This window comes from Oncorhynchus keta, chromosome 1, assembly GCF_023373465.1.
Source record: "Oncorhynchus keta strain PuntledgeMale-10-30-2019 chromosome 1, Oket_V2, whole genome shotgun sequence".
In the NCBI taxonomy this organism is placed as follows: Eukaryota; Metazoa; Chordata; class Actinopteri; order Salmoniformes; family Salmonidae; genus Oncorhynchus; species Oncorhynchus keta.
Genome location: NC_068421.1, coordinates 54,179,917 through 54,201,147, shown reverse-complemented (window position 1 = coordinate 54,201,147; position 21,231 = coordinate 54,179,917). Strand labels below are relative to the sequence as shown.

At 42.6% G+C, this 21,231-nt stretch overlaps 1 protein-coding gene across 1 annotated transcript; it reads right to left on the bottom strand.

Moving 5' to 3' along the window:
* Window positions 1-2,065: 2,065 nt before the first annotated feature.
* Window positions 2,066-20,062, bottom strand: LOC118387886 (GTP-binding protein Di-Ras1-like). Its single transcript, XM_035776702.2, has 2 exons — window positions 19,729-20,062; window positions 2,066-6,134 (listed from the first exon to the last, which is right to left on the bottom strand). The coding sequence occupies exon 2, from the start codon at window positions 6,088-6,090 to the stop codon at window positions 5,494-5,496; it is 597 nt and encodes a 198-aa protein (XP_035632595.1). The 5' UTR covers window positions 6,091-6,134; window positions 19,729-20,062; the 3' UTR covers window positions 2,066-5,493.
* Window positions 20,063-21,231: the final 1,169 nt, after the last annotated feature.

Genomic DNA, 21,231 nt, shown 5'->3' with positions numbered 1-21,231 from the left:
GACCTACAAACAGTACCGTTAGGAGAGTAGGGGGGGGGGGGAATGATTAATCAACAGAAAAAATGATTATACTCTTAGGTAAAGTATTTATTTTTAGGATAATCTCTGTAAAACATTTTAAATAGAGAGGTGTAAGACCCTCGTAATACATCACAGTCAAATAGGATGTATTACAAAAGGAAATGGTAAAATGGTAGTGTCCTGGGTAAGATGGGTTAGTCTGTGGCTGTAAATAGCAGTAGAAGAAGTGTCGTTGTTGAGGTAGGGTAAATAATAAGTAATAGGGGGATAAAAAAAATATTATTATTGTTTGTTTTTTAAACGGTTTTGATAAAACAATCAAAGGATGCTGGCTCCATATTTTGTGCAATCTACAAATTACTGTTTTAGTCACTGCACAGTCATTTGTCAGCAGGAATTGAAGGACTACTCATTTTTAGGGAGAGGGCTTAATGAGGGATCACTCAAATGTGAGACATCTCTCCCCCCAAAAAATATGACTACAGTGACAAATAGCAAAAATGTCTGCCAAGCATGACTAAATGAAAAATTATAGCTGATTGTTGATAAATGAAGCACCTTGTTGTATAGTGGAAAAATCTATAATATTGAAAAGTCAAGGTGTCAAGCATCCTCAATCCGTAAAAAGATTACGATAGAAAATTGTATGAGATTGTACAATTTTGAAAGCATAAGTCACTCCCGATCCTGTGTAGTGTGTGACCTGGATGTGGTGTCATTCTCACCCAGAAATACAGCGGCGCGTTACGATATATGAATAGAACGAACATGCCTCTCTCTGATATGTACAATAAGGACTCTCTCGCAGGGCAGGAAGAATGCTATTTTTTATCATGCCCTGAAAAGGATCTCATCATCTGATCTGATCAAATCAAAATAAATAAATACAGAGGTAGCTACATTTAGGTGTTACTCCTCTGTCCATAACATTGTATCTCTGGATGATGGCGTTAATATAAAGCAACACTGAGAAATGTCATGGGGAACATCTCTTCTTGACCCTTCCCCAGTCAGAGCACATGGGAGTCAGTCATGTGTTGCTAATGATAGGGTACGACAGCCTTGAATCTGTATCTGTCGGTGAAACAGTGACACTCTGTAACCCTGTATACTGTAGTGTACACATTGTCCTCCTGGATAGGCTACTACTATGGCCCATTGGCCGTGTGTAATCCCCTTATAGCTGTCTGTTGACTTCTTCCTCTCTCTCTCTTCTGCCCTCTACTTAGTAAGCATCCCAATGGCAGCTCGTACTTGTTCTCTGCAGTGATCAAACACTGTCGCCCTGCAACCTGTCCAATCCTCCGAGCAAATCCCCCCATTGATTTCAGCCCGCTCCTTCCAACCGCCGGACCCGTGGGCTTTTTCGCCGCTAGCCAATCAATGAAGAAGACAGCTTGTTCGGTAGCCATCATCCATCCATCCAGCTGCAGCTTCTGCACAGAACCTCCCTATGCTTCAATAATGCATGACACGACAAGTCAGTATTCAGACGGAGTAGAATAACATCTACAATGTAATCATGGTGCCGTTATAGCAACACTGTCTGGGAGGAAATAGTGAGCATGTACAGGAATGACAGATGTCATTTTCTTTCTGGGAACTAACTGAATACCAAACAGTCAGGCTGTTGAAAAGATAGGGACATCTATTGGGATGAGGGGGTTAGTGTTGGATAAATGTTCTATCATTCTATTCATATTAGGCAAGGAATGAAATGGTACAGCACACCTAAGAACAAGTATTTCTCCAAGTAAAATGATCATGTACTTACTCCTGCAGGACTCATTCCTTAAACTAGTGGTGTAGTGGAGTGTAAACGCAAGTAAAGGCAGTTTACCCACAGTTTACCCACTTTTTACCCGTAGTTTACCCACTTTTTACCCACAGTTTGCCTGCCTTTTGTGGAAAAATGCATTAGTTACTTTTCTCACTGCGACTCTGGCAATCAGAGTTTACCTAACCATTTTATTACCACTACATCACTGCTTTAGACCTTGCATGTAACAGTGTGCGTGTAAATTGACCAATTAACCATTATATGTACATTTAGTTGTCTTTATTTGGCAGTTCCTTTATATGATTCAAATTGCAAAATCCCCTCAAGTGAAATGATTCATCCAGAGCACGTCAAAGGATTTACCAAAAGATCAAATGTCACTGTGCTCCAGATCCTCAAAGTGCAGTCATATTGCTAAAGCAATGCCATGTGCTTTCTGGATTGCAACAAATATTCAATAGGGAGGAGAGGCAAAGCAAGACAATATGAGCATTTGGAGAATAAAATATATTAATTACAGTATATTAACAGAAGATAGGCATATAATGTGATCAACATTGATATAGACACCTAATTTAATGATATGAGGGTCCAAATATTTGTGCTATAGAGATTCATTACATTTCTTCAAAAACGTTTACATTTCGAACGTGCTTTGACTGCTTGTTGCTTTTGTTATTTGTTTGTGCTTTGTTTGGCTAAAGCTCACTTAAATGTTGAAATGATGCAAAATGTCAAGTCAACTGGTAGGAAAGGCATTTCAAATGTACAGCAAAATGCAGAGACCACTTGCAGCTATATTTCCTATATTTGTATTACTACACATGCTAACGTTAATTAGCAACCACTGATAGGCCTAACCTGCACCTGTAATATACAGTGCATTCGGAGAGTATTCAGAGACTTTAACTTTTTCCACATTTTGTTACGTTACAGCCTTATTCTAAAATTGATATTTATATATTTTCCTCCTCAAATCTACACACAGTACCCCATATTGGCCGAGGGAAAACAGGTTTTTAGACATTTTAGCAAATGTAATTCAAAAGAAAAATATGTGAAAAATATATTTACATAATTATTCAGACCCTATGCTATGAGACTCAAAATTGAGCTCAGGTGCACCCTGTTTCCATTGATCATCCTTGATGTTTATACGACTTGATTGGAGTCCACCTGTGGTAAATTCAATTGATTGGACATGATTTGGGAAGGCACACACCTGTCTATTGTAACGGATGTGAAACAGGTAGCTTAGTAACTAAGTTAGCTGTTTCACATCCGTTACACTATATAAGGTCCCACAGTTGACAGAGCAGAAACCAAGCCATGAGGTCCAGGGGATTGTCCGTAGCGCTCGGAGACAGGGTTGTTTAGAAGCACAGATCTAGGGAAGGACACCAAAACATTTCTGCAGCATTGAAGGTCCCCAAGAACACAGTGGCCTCCATCATTCTTAAATGGAAGAAGTTTGGAACCACCGAGAATCTAAGGAGAAGGGCCTTGGTCAGGAAGGTGACCAAGAACCCGATGGTCACTCTGAAGGGGCTCCAGAGTTCCTCTGTGGAGATGGGAGAATCTTCTAGAAGGACAATCATCTCTGCATCACTCCATCAACCAGGCCTTTATGATGGCCAGACGGAACCCACTCCTCAGTAAAAGGCACAGTCCGCTTGGAGTTTTCCAAAAGGCACCTAAATACTCTCAGACCATGAGAAACAAGATTCTCTAGTCTGCTGAAACCAAGATTGAACTCTTTGGCCTGAATGCCAAACGTTACACCTGGAAGAAATCTGGCGCCATCCTTACGGTGAAGCATGGTGGCGGCAGCATCATGCTGTGGGGATGTTTTTCAGCGGCAGGGATTGGGAGACTAGTCAGGATCGAGGGAAAGATGAACGGAGCAAAGTACAGAGAGAGCCCTGATGAAAACCTGCTCCAGAGCGCTCAGGACCTCCGACTGGGGCGAAGGTTCACCTTCTAACAGGACAACAACCCTAAGCACACAGCCAAGACAATGCAGGACTGGCTTCTTTGACAAGTTTCTGAATGTCCTTCAGTGGCCCAGCCAGAGCCCGGACTTAAACCCGATCAAACATCTCTGGAGAGACCTGAAAATAGCTGTGCAGCGATGCTCCCTATCCAACCTGACAGAGCTTGAGAGGATCTGCACAAAAGAATGGGAGAAACTCCCCAAATACAGGTGTGCCAAGCTTATAGCGTCATACCCAAGAAGACTCAAGACTGTAATTGCTCACATAGGTGCTTCAGGTCTGAATAGTTATGTAAATGTGATATTTCAGCTTTTTATTTTTAAGAACTGCTCAAATTTCTAAAAACCTGTTTTAAATGTTTGAATACGGTAGTAACATAACAAAAGGTGGAAAAAGTCAAGGGGTTTGAAAAATGTCAGAACGCACTGTTTAATGAACAAATAACTTTCCGTCAACAACTCTATTCAATCTGTTTCGCTGCAGAAATGTAAAGGTCAACATACAGTGCATTCGGAATGTATTCAGACCCCTTCCCTTTTTCCACATTTGAATTACAGCCTTATTCTAAAATGGATTACATAAATACAAATCCTCATCAATCTACACCCAATGCCCCATAAGGTCAAAGTGAAAGCAGGTTCTTAGAAGAAAAAAAAAGAGTAATTTATTTGCAAGCATTTCTAAAAATCTGTTTTTGCTTTGTCATTATGGGGCATTTGTGTGAAGATTTATGAATCATTTTTCCCCCATCCATTTTAAAATAAAGCTGTAACGTTAAAAAAATGTGGGAAAAGTCAAGGGGTCTGAATACTTTCCGAATGCACTACTGTATGCAGCGTTTACCGTGAATGCAGTCTCCTCTAACGCAAGAACATGCTGTAACGCTGAACTTCTGCTATACAGATTGAATAGAGCCCTTTATTGATGACAATGTCTAGTTCTCAACTCCCATCCAATTACCAGGTAGATACAGAGAGACTGAACGGCGAAAGTCCAACTTGTGCTTATGGAAATGGCCTTGAATTGACGAAAGTCATGTTTCCATTACTTTCACATTAAACTTGATACACTCTCATCTCCCGCAAATCAACCCTATTCCCTTTCACAATCATAAGAGTCAAGTGGCTATCTCATATTAGCAGGAGACAGACAGCTATAGGGAAAAGAGGGTGTACGTGGAGTGAATAATATTGAAATGGGCACTGTGTCGGGAGTTCCCCCTTTTTGTCATTATACCCTGAACAGGATATGAATTCTCAGGGTTCCATATTATTTCCTTTTTCCCATCACAGCAGAGATGCATCAATATTTGACCTTCTCTTAGAACTTGACTCTTGTGTCCCAAACTTTTCTATTCGGGCCTCTAGTGGCATACATTTTTTGATGGAGAGGCAAACCTCCAAATCAAAACCAGTGAGACAGACGGGTTGACTGTGCCCTAGGGGCAATTCCTGGTTAATGGTATGAGCAGAGTGGGGGAAAGGTGGAGATGGGGCAGTGGTATAAAGTAAGGGGGGGGGTTGCCTCTCTCGGGATAACAAAATCCCTCTCAGACGACCCCCACCCCTACCCCAACCTTCCCTCCATTCCTCGAAGTGAGTCTTTTCAAGAACGCACACCCTTTCCACCACCACCACCACCGCTACCCTCCCCAACCTCTGTCTTTCCTCCTAGTGGTCAGGCATCATCTCTCCCTCCCTACATGATGCTGCACTTGCCCTTAAGCTTGTCGGCATGCTTCTGCTTGCCGGAGCGCTTGCCGTCGACGCTCAGACTCATGTTCCTCTTCTTCTCCAGTGTGAGCAGCTCCTGGAAGAGCTCCTTGACGTTGCAGTTCATCTTGGCCGAGGTTTCCATGAAGGCACACTTCCATGCTGTCGCTTGCGCCTCACCCTCCTTGGTCTCCACTTCACGCTGGGTCTCGTCGCTCTTGTTGCCCACCAGCATGACGGGGATGGCATCCACGCTGCCCTTGATGGCCAGCACCTGCTGGTAGATGGGCTTGAGCTCCTCCAGAGACTGGCGGCTGGTGACGGAGTAGACCAGGATGAAGGCGTGGCCCTTGGAGATGGACAGGCGCTGCATGGCGGGGAACTGGTGGCTGCCCGTGGTGTCGGTGATCTGGAGGGTGCACACACTCTTGTCACAGCTGATCACCTGGCGGTAGGTGTCCTCCACGGTGGGGATGTAGGTGTCCCGGAAGGTTCCCTTGACAAAGCGAAGGACCAAGGAGCTCTTGCCCACACCGCCAGCCCCAAACACCACAACACGGTAGTCATTACTCTGCTCCGGCATGTTGGGGGGGAGGGGGGGTTGGGATCCCTGTTGTTATCTGTTTCCTGAGGAAGAGAAGGAAGAGAAGATCAGGAATGGTCATCAAAGGATGGGATCAGAAGCACTATCAGAAAAAACATGAATGCCATTCAACTATGTTGATTGGAATTTGCCTTGTAGTTGAAGCTAACCCAGCAGCCAAAGTTGGTTGACATGATGTCATTTCAATCACTTTTGCCAGCTGGGACAAGGCAATAAAAATATCCCCACTACAATCACATTAGAGTGAGATCATACACAATAGCATAATCATGACAAACAGTGAGCTTTATCTCGAAATAATACATTTTCTTATCTAAATAGCATCCTCGCTATCTTCTTGTGCACTTGAACAATATCTCAGAGACCCTCGACTGAGATTTACAGTGCAACAAGCTGGTCCCTTTAAAGCCAGGCCTGCCATCATAGATTATCATTAACCTGAACAAGACACAGGAGAGGCAGTTAATTGATGGGCTCTCAGATCTATGAAAGCACAGTGCAGTGGGAAGCAGAGGCCAAGCACATTGTCATCAAAGGTGTGTTTGTGTAGCCTGGGCCCACATCTGTTTGTGCTGTCTTGCCAACTCCTATGTAGATTGTCACAGCAAGCAAAAAAAAACACGTCTCAGACTAGGGTATTTTTTTGTGGGATTCAATGTTCCATGAGGACTGCCTTGCGATAATACCAGAGAGTGGAAAGGTATGGAATACATCGACACAATAGACTGATCCAAATAGCCATTGAAAATGTATTACATGTACCATTGATCTTAGTGCTCAGTGGTAATGGATAAAAATGGATGTTAGGAAAAACAATACTATAGCTTCACAGTTGGGGTGTTATGTAGTACTATTGCATTTTCAAATGTGAGCTCAGGTGCATGACAATGAGAGTAATGGAGATAGTTCGGTAAGCTATGCTTGCATGATGAATAACCTTACCTAGGCTTTAGCTCAGAGGGCTAACACAATCCTGAGGCGACAGATAACCCAGGTTCAATACCCAATCAGTCACATGAGAACACTTTCAGACATGAGAGAGAGAGAGAGAGAGAGAGAGAGAGAGAGAGAGAGAGAGAGAGAGAGAGAGAGAGAGAGAGAGAGAGAGAGAGAGAGAGAGAGAGAGAGAGAGAGAGAGAGAGAGAGATAGATGCCATCAACACTAGTCAGATTGCATTAGGGAGTCATTCATCTTGCTGTGGGTATGGCGGTGATGGAGAAATAAAGTGGAATGGAAGGGGGCTAAGCCTGGGGAGGGCTGACAGATTGCCATTGAGTGGGAAGATGACTGAGTGAGAGACTAAGAAGAAGAACAGTGCAGATCTAGATTCAAAATGACCAATTCAAGGTTTTTGTTGGGGGATTTACTCAAACATAGGGACATGGTCAAATTAGCATTTTGCCAGCTATCTGTCACTTAATCAAGTGATCGGTATCAGTTCTGTGTCGTTAAAAACACAAAGCATCACCAACATAAAGTGTCTTAATAGGGCATGGGCCACCTCCAGCTGCCAGAACAGATTCAATGCACCTTGGCATAGATTCTACAAGTGTCTGGAACTCTATATTGGAGGGATGCGACACCATTCTTCCACAAGAAATTCCATCATTTGGTGTTTTGTTGATGGTTGTGGAATACGCTTTCTCAAGCGCCGCTCCAGAATTTCCCTGCTCAATTGGGTTGAGATCTGATGACTGAGATGGCTATGGCATAATGATTTACATCGTTTTTATGCTCATCAAACCATTCAGTGACCACTCGTGCCCTGTGGATGGGGACATTGTCTTCCTAGAAGAGACCACTCCCATCAGGATAGAAATGCTTCACCATAGGTTAAAGGTTATCAATCAGAATGGCTGTGTATTTATTGGTGTTTACCTTGCCCTCTGGGGGTTGCGTGGACTTAAACCATGCCAGGAAAATGCACCCCACACCATAACTGAGCAACCAGAGTTCTATGCCGTGCTTATCTTGTGAATATTTATCTTTAAAACCTCTACAGGATCGGTGGGTCCCCCTCGGGAGGGTTGAGCTAACGTAGGCTAATGCGATTAGCATGAGGTTCAACTTGAAAAGAACCAATTAGGCACATTTGGGCAGTCTTGATACAAAATTTTGAACAGAAATACAATGGTTCATTGAATCAGTCTAAAAACGTTGCACATGCACTGCTGCCATCTAGTGGCCCAAAAATTAATTGCACCTGGGCTGGAAGAATAAATCATGGCCTTTCTCTTGCATTTCAAAGATGATAGTACAAAAAATATACAAAAAATGCATGTTTTTTTCTTTGTATTATCTTTTACCAGATCTAATGTGTTACAGTGCCTTGCGAAAGTATTCGGCCCCCTTGAACTTTGCGACCTTTTGCCACATTTCAGGCTTCAAACATAAAGATATAAAACTGTATTTTTTTGTGAAGAATCAACAGTAAAGGGGCTGAATAATTTTGCACGCCCAATTTTTCAGTTTTTGATTTGTTAAAGTTTGAACTATCCAATAAATGTCGTTCCACTTCATGATTGTGTCCCACTTGTTGTTGATTCTTCACAAAAAAATACAGTTTTATATCTTTGTTTGAAGCCTGAAATGTGGCAAAAGGTCGCAAAGTTCAAGGGGGCCGAATACTTTCGCAAGGCACTGTATATTAATTTCACATTTGCACAAACTACAAAGTGTTTCCTTTCAAATGGTATCAAGAATATGCATATCCTTGCTTCAGGTCCTGAGCTACAGGCAGTTAGATTTGGGTATGTCATTTTAGGCAAAAATTGAAAAAAAGGGGTGGAAGAGGTAACAAGCCTGGGCAGGTAGAAACAATATTGTGAAACTCATTACTCGTTATGTTAAAAGGATAATCCATTCCATCTTGACAGGGTTTGAGGTCTGAAAACATCTGAGCAACTTGGATTTTTCAAGCAAAATATCACTTGAATGTACTGTACTTCCAGACCCTGCCATGTTGTTCCCACCTATTAAGTGCCTTCAGATCATTGAGCAGCAGGAGACATTCCCTCCGTGGGTATCTGAGCCGTGTGTGTTACAGCCAAAGGACTCCCATGGACCAGCCAGATGCTAGCTGGAGCTCTGGCGTTAGTCTCTAGAGTAAGGCTCCTGTTGGTACTCCATGCAGAGCATTCTGTTTGAAGTATGTGGGAGCCCTTGGTGTTTCCACAGTAAGAGCAGACACCTCTCTGTGTTCATCTAAAAGAGGTGTTGGTTTCTCTCTCTGTCTCTCTCTCTCTCACGTACACTATTTTTATCTTCCTTTCTCTCCCTTCCTCTCTTTCTCTCCTTCTCCCTCCCTCTCTCTCTCTCTCTATTGGAAGTTGGGCTTTGATAAGTACACCACACAGCTCTGTGATCACTGTATTGTTCTCTGAGGAGCTGCCAATGCTTCCCACCAACACCTGGTCTTGTCCAACATATCAAACAACACTCTGATTCATTCATGTTCGAGTAGAGCGGGAGGCCATCGCGTAGCTACAGAGCTCTCCGCTGCCTTACTGGGTCAAATATACCTGGCTATCATCATAGACGTCTGAGTACATTTGTTATGTCTTTTGGGTTTCATAACCACGTCTTTATAACAATTAAACGATGATGATGCGGGAGAGAGGAATTCAGTTCCGCCATTTATACAGAACGCGATCGTCTCAACACGTACAACCCAATGATGCTCGGCGGCATAGCCCCAAATCACATCGCCTTACCTCCTACATAAATTGTTGAATAACAGACCCGAGAAGGTGACTGCGAGCCTCCAGGGTCATGGTGTCACCCAGTAACAGTTCTGGACCACTCATGACTGGTGGTTCTGTCGGTGTTGCGTTACTCAACAGTAACTGAGCTGTGTGCCTTTTCCAGACAACGTCCTCTGCAGTGTGGACCGTGTACCACACAGGACGAGTCTGAGTGATGACTGTGGCACGAACCCTTTGAGGTAGTTCCTAGCTAAGGCAGTTTCTCCCAGATTGAAAGCTCTGTCCTTTGCTCTCAGTTCACAATGTTTGACTTGACTCCCCTGTTGACGTCTCCTTTGCGTTCAGAGGTTTGAGTAGGTTGAAGCTTGTGCATAGTTCTTTCTTCATGAGTAGCGATGCAGGCCAGGCTTTGGTGGTTGCATGAGGAGTGTTCCTGGAGGATAGCATGTGTATGCGTTGCCACGCTTCCTCTGGCCAATTCCACGGATTAAGAGGTGAAAGTTTGAGGTACGTTGCGAACCTTCTGACATGGGGAACGTGTTTTTGCTTTCTCCTCAATGCTTCCATCTTGTCCAGGCCACCAGAAGTAGCTAAACCTGCGAAAAGGTTGTCGATGTAGCAGATATTGCTCAGCAGACAACACAAGGTTTAGCGTGACTTTAAAGTCTTCACATATCCTGATTCCACCATCCTTCCTAAAGGGAAACTCTAATCAAAACTATATTTTGGTATTTCTTTCATTAGTCCATTGTTGACATAGTCCCAAAATGTTTTGATTGTCAGCAATCACGTTTTCAAGATATGTACCTTTCAAAATACAGGTATCATCCCTGTATGATGTATTTTTCATCATATGATGCAAAACGCAGCATCGTAGGATGCACAAAGCATCATACAGGGAGGATTTGTGTATTTTGAGTCACATAACTTGCAAACATTCTGACAAGCAAAACATTTTGGGACTATGTCAACAATGGATATTTGTTGGGTGGATATAGTTGTTGGGTGGAGTTTTCCTTTAGGGACTGGTAAGATGAGTGTCGCCCATTCACTCACGCTGACCGGCTCCAGTGCTTTGTTCATGACTAAAGTGTCCAAGTCAGCCTAAACTTTTGGTCTGATAGCATAAGGTACTGGTCTTGCTTTCGGAAACTTAAGATTTTCTGTCTGGCTTAATGCTAAGATTCACTATAATGTCTTTCATGCTACCCAGCTCTACATTAAAGAGTCCCCCGTGATTCTTTAAGATGACGGGTAGGCCTGTGTCTCCAAGCGTCATTGTATGTGCTGATGGCCAGTCCAGTGTGATCTCCTCCAGCCACGAGCGTCCCAGTAGTGATGGATAGTCTCTTTTTATTACGTAGAGTGGCAGCTTCAGTTTGTCCATTTAACTGAACTGTGACCTCAGGGATGCCTCTTCGCCTGTAAGTCCTAAACACGATGTGTACTGGCTGAAGTGGAAGGTGTTTCAGTGTCTTTTCGGAGACTGTGTCTGACACAGAGATACACCCCCCCCCCCCCACCCCCCACAGTCACTATTTTCAATGTGACTTCCTCATCTGAGTCACTCGCCTCTGTTTTCTCTTGCTCAACAGCGTGAACATGTCTCTTTTTTGCTTTCGTAGGAACGTCTCTTTCTTGGATATCTTTTTGTTTTTGCAGGCTTGTGCATAGTGGCCATTTTTACCACAGGCTCAGCAATCCATGTCCTTACACCAGCATGTACTGTAGATGTCCCGCTTTGCCACAGTGGAAGCATGTGCCTTGAGTTCCCTGTCTCTGATTTTCAGTTCCGCTCGTGTGCACTCGTCCTGATTTCCCTGTCTGCTGAGCCTCTTTAGCAGCTAGTTCCACACTGACTTCAATAGTCTCTTTTGTGTAGCTTCACTCCGTAGCCCACATACTAGTCTGTCTCTAATGGTGTCATTTTCAAATATCATTAAACTCACAGTGCTCTGATAGTTTCTTTAGCAAACATTTTCACTGATTCTCCCTCTTCCTGATTTCTTCTGTGGAACCTAAACCTTTCAGCAACAGTGCTTTATTGAGTAAGGCAGCTCCAAAATACAGGTGTTTCAGCCTAGCTCAGTGCTTTCTGTGGTGGTGGGGCAACAAGCGGAAAATACGGAGCGTAGATGTTGGTCATGTTCTCTATTTGCGCCGTGATTGGCTCAGTTTTCTGTCACTCATGGGGACACTACGTCACCGCCGAGTCTAAGGATAGAGGGCGAAAATTCAAGCCCCTTGGGTGCTGCCATAGAATTACATTAGAAGTGCCCATCCAAGAAGGCTCAAGGTCATTGGCCACAGATAAATTACGTCAAATCCTGTTATATCTACAGTATCTTAGATTAGACTGATCACGTCAACATCATACTTTCTAAATCTTAGCTAGCAGTCATCATCATGAATCAAGTCGACAATCTACTGGCAAATACTTTTTAATCCTTGTCATATTAAGAGGAAAATTGAATAGAAATTATAGATAAAACGTATCGGTGCTCATCGGCCATTGGACATAAACATTACACAACAAGATGGTAATCACAAACAGTACAATGAGTGGTTTGGAAGTAATCATTGGCTAACTGCAAGCATTGCAAAGCGATTATTATTCTGCTATTCATTGGAGTGGCTGTATGGTCCCAAGTCTGGATTAAGGGTCTCTTTTCCAAGCTTAAAGTTATAAACATTCAATATTGGCCATGCTGTCAATGAAGCATGATTTGTGCCCCACTCAAAACAACTTAACTCGGAACTGCGTTTTGAACGGTCATCCAACTAGGAATTGGAGGTATGGAACTTGGACCTCTTTCTAAAGCTGTAACTTGAAGATCACGGATGTCATCATGATTCAACCTTCTTTTTCAGAGTTCCCAGTTGTCTTGAAAGCACTATAAATCCAGAGAATGACAGACTTTGATGACAAAGTTTGATGACAAAATTTGCCCACCTCCCTGTTCAAGTGAGCACAACATACTAATTGTATGCTGTGTGGTAAGCTGTTAGTTGCCCATGTGCCTCACCCTAATAGTTTGGTCTATTTTCCACTCTTAATGTTGCCTACTGTTCTGACTTGGTGGTGCACATGTAGCCTATAACTTGTTTTAGAGAAATCTAATCATTGAATATTGTAAGAGCTTTCATTGTCTGCTGATATGCCCCTTTATTTATCCTACAGTTCTGACTTGGTGTACAGGGAGAACACTGTAAGAATGGCACATGTTCTGAATTCCGTTGCTGTACATTTCAAAAGTGCTGAACAAATAGTTTGTGGCAGACGGCAGGGAGTGGTTATTAAGGAGAGATATCTTGCAGCCTGCCGGCTCCACCCCGAGCCTTATATGGACTTCCTGCCTCAACGAGGCAAGGCTGTGGGTCGTTAAGCCAGGGAGAACTTGGGGATAAAGGAGGGAGCAGCCTGCACAAATGGGCAGAGTAACGAGAGAACAAAGTGCAATATGAAGAGTGGGAGAAGAGAGAACAATAGCTGTGTTGTGACCTGGACAGTGGGACTACCCCCCTTGTGTACCGGATTGGTTGAGGACCACCACTGGATTGGTTGAGGACCACCACTGGATTGGTTGAGGACCACCACTGGATTGGTTGAGGACCACCACTGGATTGGTTGAGGACCACCACTGGATTGGTTGAGGACCACCACTGGATTGGTGAATTCCCCCTTCTTAGTGGTGTAATAGGTTAGGCCTAGGGGTGTTTCTAGTTGTGTGTGTGTGTGTGTGTGTGTGTGTGTGTGTGTGTGTGTGTGTGTGTGTGTGTGTGTGTGTGTGTGGTTCCCAATTGGAGGCAGCTGATGATCAGTGTACCAAAATCCCTAATAAACTCCCCATTTGCATTCTATTGGTGTCAAGCCCAGACCATAGACAGCCCTCGGGGCTTCTCTGTTTGTGTAATAGGTTAGGGCATGACTAGGGGTGTTTCTAGTTGTGTGTGTGTGTGTGTGTGTGTGTGTGTGTGTGTGTGTGTGTGTGTGTGTGTGTGTGTGTGTGTGTGTGTGTGTGTGTGTGTGTGTGTGTTTGATAAAGGTTCCCAAGAGGAGGCAGCTGATGATCGATAAAAATGCCTCTAAATGAGGATCATTTAGATGAGGATCCTACATCTAACTGTTCTTATAAAGATAACGGTTGGTTGACGCAAAGAAAGGTTGACCTCATGCTGCTGTGGCAAACAGTGAAAAGCGTTGGTTCTTGCTTATGTTAATGTCCTGTAAGAACATCGAAAAACAACTCAATGTTTTGTCAGGTTTGCTATATAATGAAATGGTGCTGGGTCACTCCTAGGGTTTGAGTTATTGCCCTGTCTGTCAGTTTCCCCCCAGTGCCTGCTGTACAGCTGTGTCCAGACACTACTGGGTTGGTGTCCAGACACTACTGGGTTGGTTATGGTGGCCATGTGGAGCAATTGGGTCCCTCATCAGAGACATTTCCATACTTCCACCCCCATCTATCTGCCTGCGATATCATGCATAGTGACAGCCTGGACACTGCTGCATGTCTGGTGGCCATTTCAAGTGGCGGGGTGATTGTCAGATCATACAGCCCAGGAGGCCACTGTTCAACATTTTGGATGGGAACTAATAATCCAGTTATAATTCAATAGATTTTTTTTATTATATGTTTCGTTATTGCTTGAGTTCAGGCTTGATTGAAACTGCTTTCAATGGGGAAAGATTGGAAGCCCCTCTTCTGGCGTGTGAACCTATGGCTACATTGTCATTTGTGACATGATTTATATGAGGAAACTAACCACGTGGCTTGTTCCCAGTTTGACTAAAAATAATAGACATCTAATATTGTTTCCCTGACATATGCTTTGTGTTTAAAAAATATATACAAGTACCTTACAAAATAAATCAAATAAATCTCTCTGGTCTTAAAGGGAGAGTGTTTGTTTGATTCTAGTTATATTGATTTACTGTATGAACAGAGCGTCAAAGTAGCATTTCCAGAAGGAGATTTTGACGCTCATGTTTGACACCAGTCCTTTTCCCCCTCGGTGAGAGACAGATTTAGAAGAGTGACTAATTGAAGGTCTGTTAATCGATCTAGTCCCCGGATTTGGTCCATGTATGCTCTCCCTCGGTGACGACTGCAAACCACTTGACGACAGCAGACGAGCTGGGCAGGCAGGTGTTCTTGCTGTGTTGGTGTATCTTGCTATTATGTATAGGTGTGTGCGTGCGTGTTCCCTCCCTCTGCAGCTCTGGGATTTCTCCGTTGTGTTTTTTTCCCCCCACATATCTCTGGGAGTTCTCTGGTTACTGTGGAAACAGGGCCCAGAGGAAAATCTATGACAGAGGAAGAGAGTGTGTGTTGCGCGCGTGGGTGCGCACACATAAGGGAGATAGACAAAGGGAGGGGGTAATGACTTTTGTATTTGGGGACGGGGGCATAAACATGTCATCACCCCTGTCAGCATTCAGTTGCCATGGTTACCTTCCCGCACCCTTCTATGTCATATCCTTTTTCAGAGAGGTCAACAACACAACAGGAACATTTTTAAGGATTTACGCCAAACTCTTTCTCACTAACAGCTTTCTGACATTGACAGATTGGTAATTCCTATGTTTGGACCACTACCGAGATTTGACAACTTGCTAGCCACATTCAGTCTCATCTCTGATTGAAGGCATCTGTAGGCTTGAATAAAGGAGGACTTTGAATTAGTATGCACTACTCTATGTGGTTACTCACACAAGACCATTCAAACATTTGGAGATGGGCCATCTGCACAGACGCACACACACACACACATACAAATACCCACTCAGATCTATTAGAGACATTAAGTGCCGTACATACCAGTATTGCCAGAATGGTGTGGAGGATGTAGTAGACAGACCAAAATGTCTGATAAACAACATTATGTCAAGAGAGGGCGATTTCGAGTGTCATGAGAATGGCCTCAAATCTCTTGATTCCTGTGTATTTCAGCAAGGAATAACTGCCAAAACATGGCAACACACACACACACACACAGTTTGATATAGGGGGTAGTTCCTCTTTGATGGAAATTAATATGAACAATATCTCTAGATCTATGAATTACAGTTGAATTTCCCAAAGAACAAAGACAATGCTGACATGACATACTGTATTATATTGTATGCTATTATTACTACAGATCTCGGGTGTAGGTTTATCCAAATGTTGCCATACAACACTTAGGTGGTGGCCTTGAGAAACGTGGGTAGAGGACATGAGAGATGGACTCCTGGCTAGATGTATCCACTGTCTTTTCTCAGTTTGTGTGTGTATGGTTTCTCCTTTTTCAACCATTGGACAGATTGCTCCACTGGGACTAAGTTTCAATGCTTTTGAAAGCTCCCCTGTGATACCCTACTACAGGTTTATAGTGGCAACCACCCCCTGCCCCACAACCCCATGACACGATAGACCCATCTAGAAACATGAACAACGCCTAGTTCCTCCATACCTCTCAATGTTTAGATCTGAAAGGATTGGATATGGTAAAAAAAAGTCACACATCAAATCAAAATTTAACAGGGGACAAGTAATTGTTATATGATGTAGGCCGTTATTGTAAATAAGAATTTGTTCTTAACTGACTTGCCTGGTTGAATAAAGGTTAAATTTATCAAATGAAATCAGTAAATGGTTAAAACATTCATAGATTCTTAACATCTGGTGACGTCTGAGGAAATGTTTATCTAGTAGATATGATTGTATTTCAGATTGATAATAAAATGTGTTATGGCCCTTGAGAGGCATTCCATGCAGGGGTCATTGATGTGAAGCTGGTTCCCTATTGGCTGGTGGTGATAAAAATGGTTGATAATTCCCTGGACGCTAGTGATCAAGCAGTGACGATTGCCCCACTACTTTCCTAACACATGCTAATGCTAGCAGTTATAGAGTCAGGCTCTTTATCGTTCACTTCAAGAGGGTCTCACCATATAAAATGCATTATTTATGCATCTCACATGCTACCATTGCTTCTTGCAATGTAGAAATGTTTGCCTTGAAAATCCCTTTCTGTCTCTCACAATAATTACATTGATTTCCAATATAAAATGTCCAAGTGTAGTATACAAGTTGAAATGATTGATTGTAATTCTAGCAGTAAGGCTACATCTTTGGAGTGGTCTTTCTAACGTTCTCAGATGAAAAGGTTCCCCTGCTGAACCCTTGAAGAAATTGAGAACCTTTTCATGTTCTAAGAGTGTACTGTGCAAACACTGTATTAACATGTAATTATAACAGTGCTTCAAAGCTATAAGCAAAGAAAATGACATACCTGTATTTGTGTTAAACCCCTTGAGTCACCTTTGACAGTGTCACACCCTGACCATAGAAAACCTTCTTATTCTCTATTTTGGTTAGGTCAGGGTGTGACTAGGGTGGGTAATCTAGGTTATCTATTTCTATGTTGGCCTGGTATGGTTCCCAATCAGAGGCAGCTGTTGATCGTTGTCTCTGATTGGGGATCATATTTAGGCAGCCATTTCTTCAATGTGTTTTGTGGGATCTTGTTTATGTGTAGTTGCCTGTGAGCATTCCTTTATGTTCACGATTCGTTCATTCTTTGTTGTTTTTGTGCGATTCAGTTAATAAACATGTGGAAACCATATCACGCTGCACCTTGGGCCGATAATTCTTACGACAAACGTGACAGGCAGCAATTACAGATGTGAAACCTTTCTGGGTAAGTCTCTAAGAGCTTTCCACACCTGGCTTGAGCAACATTTGCCCATTATTATTTTCTAAATTCTTCAAGCTCTGTCAAATTGGTTGTTGATCATTGATAATCAACCATGTTCAGGTCTTGCCATAGGTCTCCATGCAGATTTAAGTCAAAACTGTAACTAGGCCACTCAGGAACGTTCACCGTCTTCTACATTCACTGTCTTCTTAGTAAGCAACTTCAGTGTCGATTTGGCCTTGTGTTTTAGGTTATTGTACTGCTGAAAGGTGAATTTATCTCCCAGTGTCTGGTGGAAAGCAGACTGAACCATGTTTTCCTCTAGGATGTTGCCGGTGCTTAGCTCCAATCTGTTTCTTTTTTATCCTAAAAACTCTCCAGTACTTAATAATGATTACAAGCATACTCCTAACATGATGCAGCCACCACTATGCTTGAAAATATGGAGATTGGTACTCAGTAACGTATCGTATTGGATTTGCCCCAAACATAACGCTTTGTATTCAGGACAAAACGTTATATTGCTTTGCCACATTTCTTGCAGTATTACTTTAGTGCCTTGTTGCAAACAGGAGGCATGTTTTGGAATATTTTATTTGGTACAGGCTTCCTTCTTTTCACTCTATCAATTAGCTTAGTTGGTTATTGTGGAGTAACTAAAATGTTGTTGAGCCATCTTCTGTTTTCTCCTATCCCAGCCATTAAACTTTGTAACTGTTTTAAAGTCAACATCCCTGAGCGGCTTCCTTCCTCTCCGTCAGCTGAGTTAGGAAGTACGCCTGTACCATAGTAGTGACTGGGTGTATTGATACACCATCCAAAGTGTAATTAGTAACTTCACCATGCTCAAAGGGATTTTCAATGTTTGAATTTTGTATTTTTACCCATCTACCAATAGCTGCCCCTTGAGAGACATTGGAAAACATTTCTGGTCTTTGTGGTTGAATCTGTGTTTGAAGTAGCCATTCAAAAATCATGTTAAACAGTATTATTGCACACAGAGTGAGTCCATGCAACGTATTATGCGACTTGTTAAGCCCATTTATTTAGACTTGCCATAACAAACGGGTTGAATACTTATCGACTCAAAACATTTCAGCTTTTAATTTTTAATTAATTTGTAAAAATATAATTCCACTTTGACTTTATGGGGTATTGTGTGTAGGCCAGTGACAAAAAAAATCTCTATCTAATACATTTTAAATACAGGCTGTAACACAACAACATTTTTAAAAAGTCAATAGGTGTGAATACTTTCTGAATGTACCTCGTCGAATATATGCAGACATTATAGCCCACAAACATAAACGTACTATGTACGTCACAACATTCTTATACAACAAAGACGTGGGTATACTACAGAGTAGCTTACGTCAAAGCAGCATTGCTCAGGCTTGCCCCCTTCTATGCCATGCCCACGCAAATAACGAAGTGTCAGTCTCCCACGAATTTTTAGACTGACATAGTTGCTACCGCGCATCTTGGATAATTACACAGGAATTTGACTTAACGGGCTCGCGATACCGATTTAACGGAATTAAATCAAAACATCAATCACTCATTCCCTGGCATAATGCTTGGCGGCGACATCCACACTGTTGGATGAATGAACGAAACATTTATACCCCCCCCGCCCCGAGTCCCACACACGCTTTTAGGCTACACAAACACACACTCCATATTGTAGCACATCCCATATGGATGACCATATCCTACTATAGCAGCGACATGCCTATATAACCGCACCATGGTCAACTATGGGAAGTCAGAAATAAAATATAATTCCAAACCCTGTAGAGAAAATAAGATTATCTGTGCAAAGTGTATTGTGTGGTTAACTTTGAGAAAGAAATGCAGAGTTTCGAGTCCTGTGTACCACAAACACACATTTGAAAGCAAAGGTGGTTGTCGCTCAGACCCTAATCAGACGCACCTGACTATTTATTTATTTCATAAAGAGGGTATGTTAACCCACACTTGTCTAGAAAGCGTCGCTACAGTGTCTCATCCTATGTCTCATCCTCACTCGTCCAAGTTGGATATTATCACACAGTAAAGGACTGGCCTCACTATTATGGCTGTCAAATGTAACCTAAGGCAAGTATACATTTCCACCAAATACTGATGAACAATGGAGAGAATGATGAATGAGTCAGTAGGCTAGATGAGTGAGGGAATGAAAAGTGAATGAATGGATGAACGTGTTGAGTTGAAATTAATCGAACTTACCTCAAGTTTACTTTCTCAGATCCGTTGTGATGATGCGGATTTAAATATGCCCGCATTCAAGTAAATACATTGGCGCTAGAGTTCTTCTATAGCAATAACATTTGACAGTAATACGTGATGTGTTGATGTAGCCAGGTCCTCCCCTTTTCACTGCAGCTCTCTCTCTCTGTTTTTCTGATTTAAACCCCTTGATGCCAAAGATAGGAGGTGCTTTCCTTTCTATTCAGTCGCTCATCGAATACTGACGCAAGCGAATGGGCAGTTATAGAAAAATCGTGCGCTTTTGACACTCCTTGTCCTGCTTGTGCTGAAGATGTGTGCGCTTCCTCCATCATTCAGCTACGCCTCTGAGACACGCCTCTCATTCCGCTCCGTCTTTATCTTGATCATTTTTTTTTCAATTGTTGTTTTCAACACCTAATATGATTGCTGAATTTAATCATGTGGGTTGTTTTTGATCGGGTTTTTTTCTCTCACTCCTCGATTATTAGATTATAGCCTGTTTGTGAAACCAATCCGTTTATTTTGGAGAGAAGCTGGAATAGTATCATGTCAGTCAAAAAATATATGATTGCTTTTGATTCGATCGGGTTCTTCCAGTCAGTCCATGTGATATACTGTTACATGTGGTGCTTTGGGCTTACATAATTTGTGTCATTGAGTAGATGCTATTTTCTGATGTTAAACAGCATAGGGGCTCCCCGGCGTGCTAGTCCATATAGCTTCTTGAATCTGTGTAGACCTACTGTAGGCTATATGTGGCATGTCATGTATCCTAGGGCTAGGCTACACCTCATTTTCAGTTTTTACCCCTTGTTTCAAACTCAAATTCACACATGAAATGTCAAAAGAATATTACTTTTTTTTGTAAACTTGTCAATACCTCCAAAACTTTGTTAGCAAGATGCAAGAGCCACCATAAACTGTATTGTGAGGTACGTCATGGACTTCTCACAAATTTGCCACATTGGTGTCAGGAGAGTAATGGCGCCACAGTCTGGCCATTAAAAATGTTCCCACAAACGCATTCCCACTTCCCAGCCAACCTTTCTTTGGTGCAGCTGACACAATTAGATGAGCCTTTGTCTCGCTCCAGTGGTAAACTGAGAAACTCCAAGAGTGAGACGACACCCACCTCCATAACAATGGGCCATGGTTAACCAATGATGAATGGGGTCATGCGCACTTCTTTAATGTTTATCTTCACTGTGTACGGCCAGGTGAATTAATAAGAATAAATAATACCTGGGAGGCAAAGTACACTGGGGATCTGTCCGTTCAGCACCTCGCCACCCTGGCCAGCAACTTCTGAAAAGGCAGCAGCGCCATCCACCTGTTCAGCACCATGGACAACAGCCATGGCAAGCCTGTAGCAGAACACGTCAAAGGGACCGAGCCTTGATTCAATAAAAGTGTGCACAGTATTATAATTCACAGATGCACACATTATAGGTGGGTACAAAATCGGACGTCTGTTTGCTTGTCCCGCACTTCCACGTACAC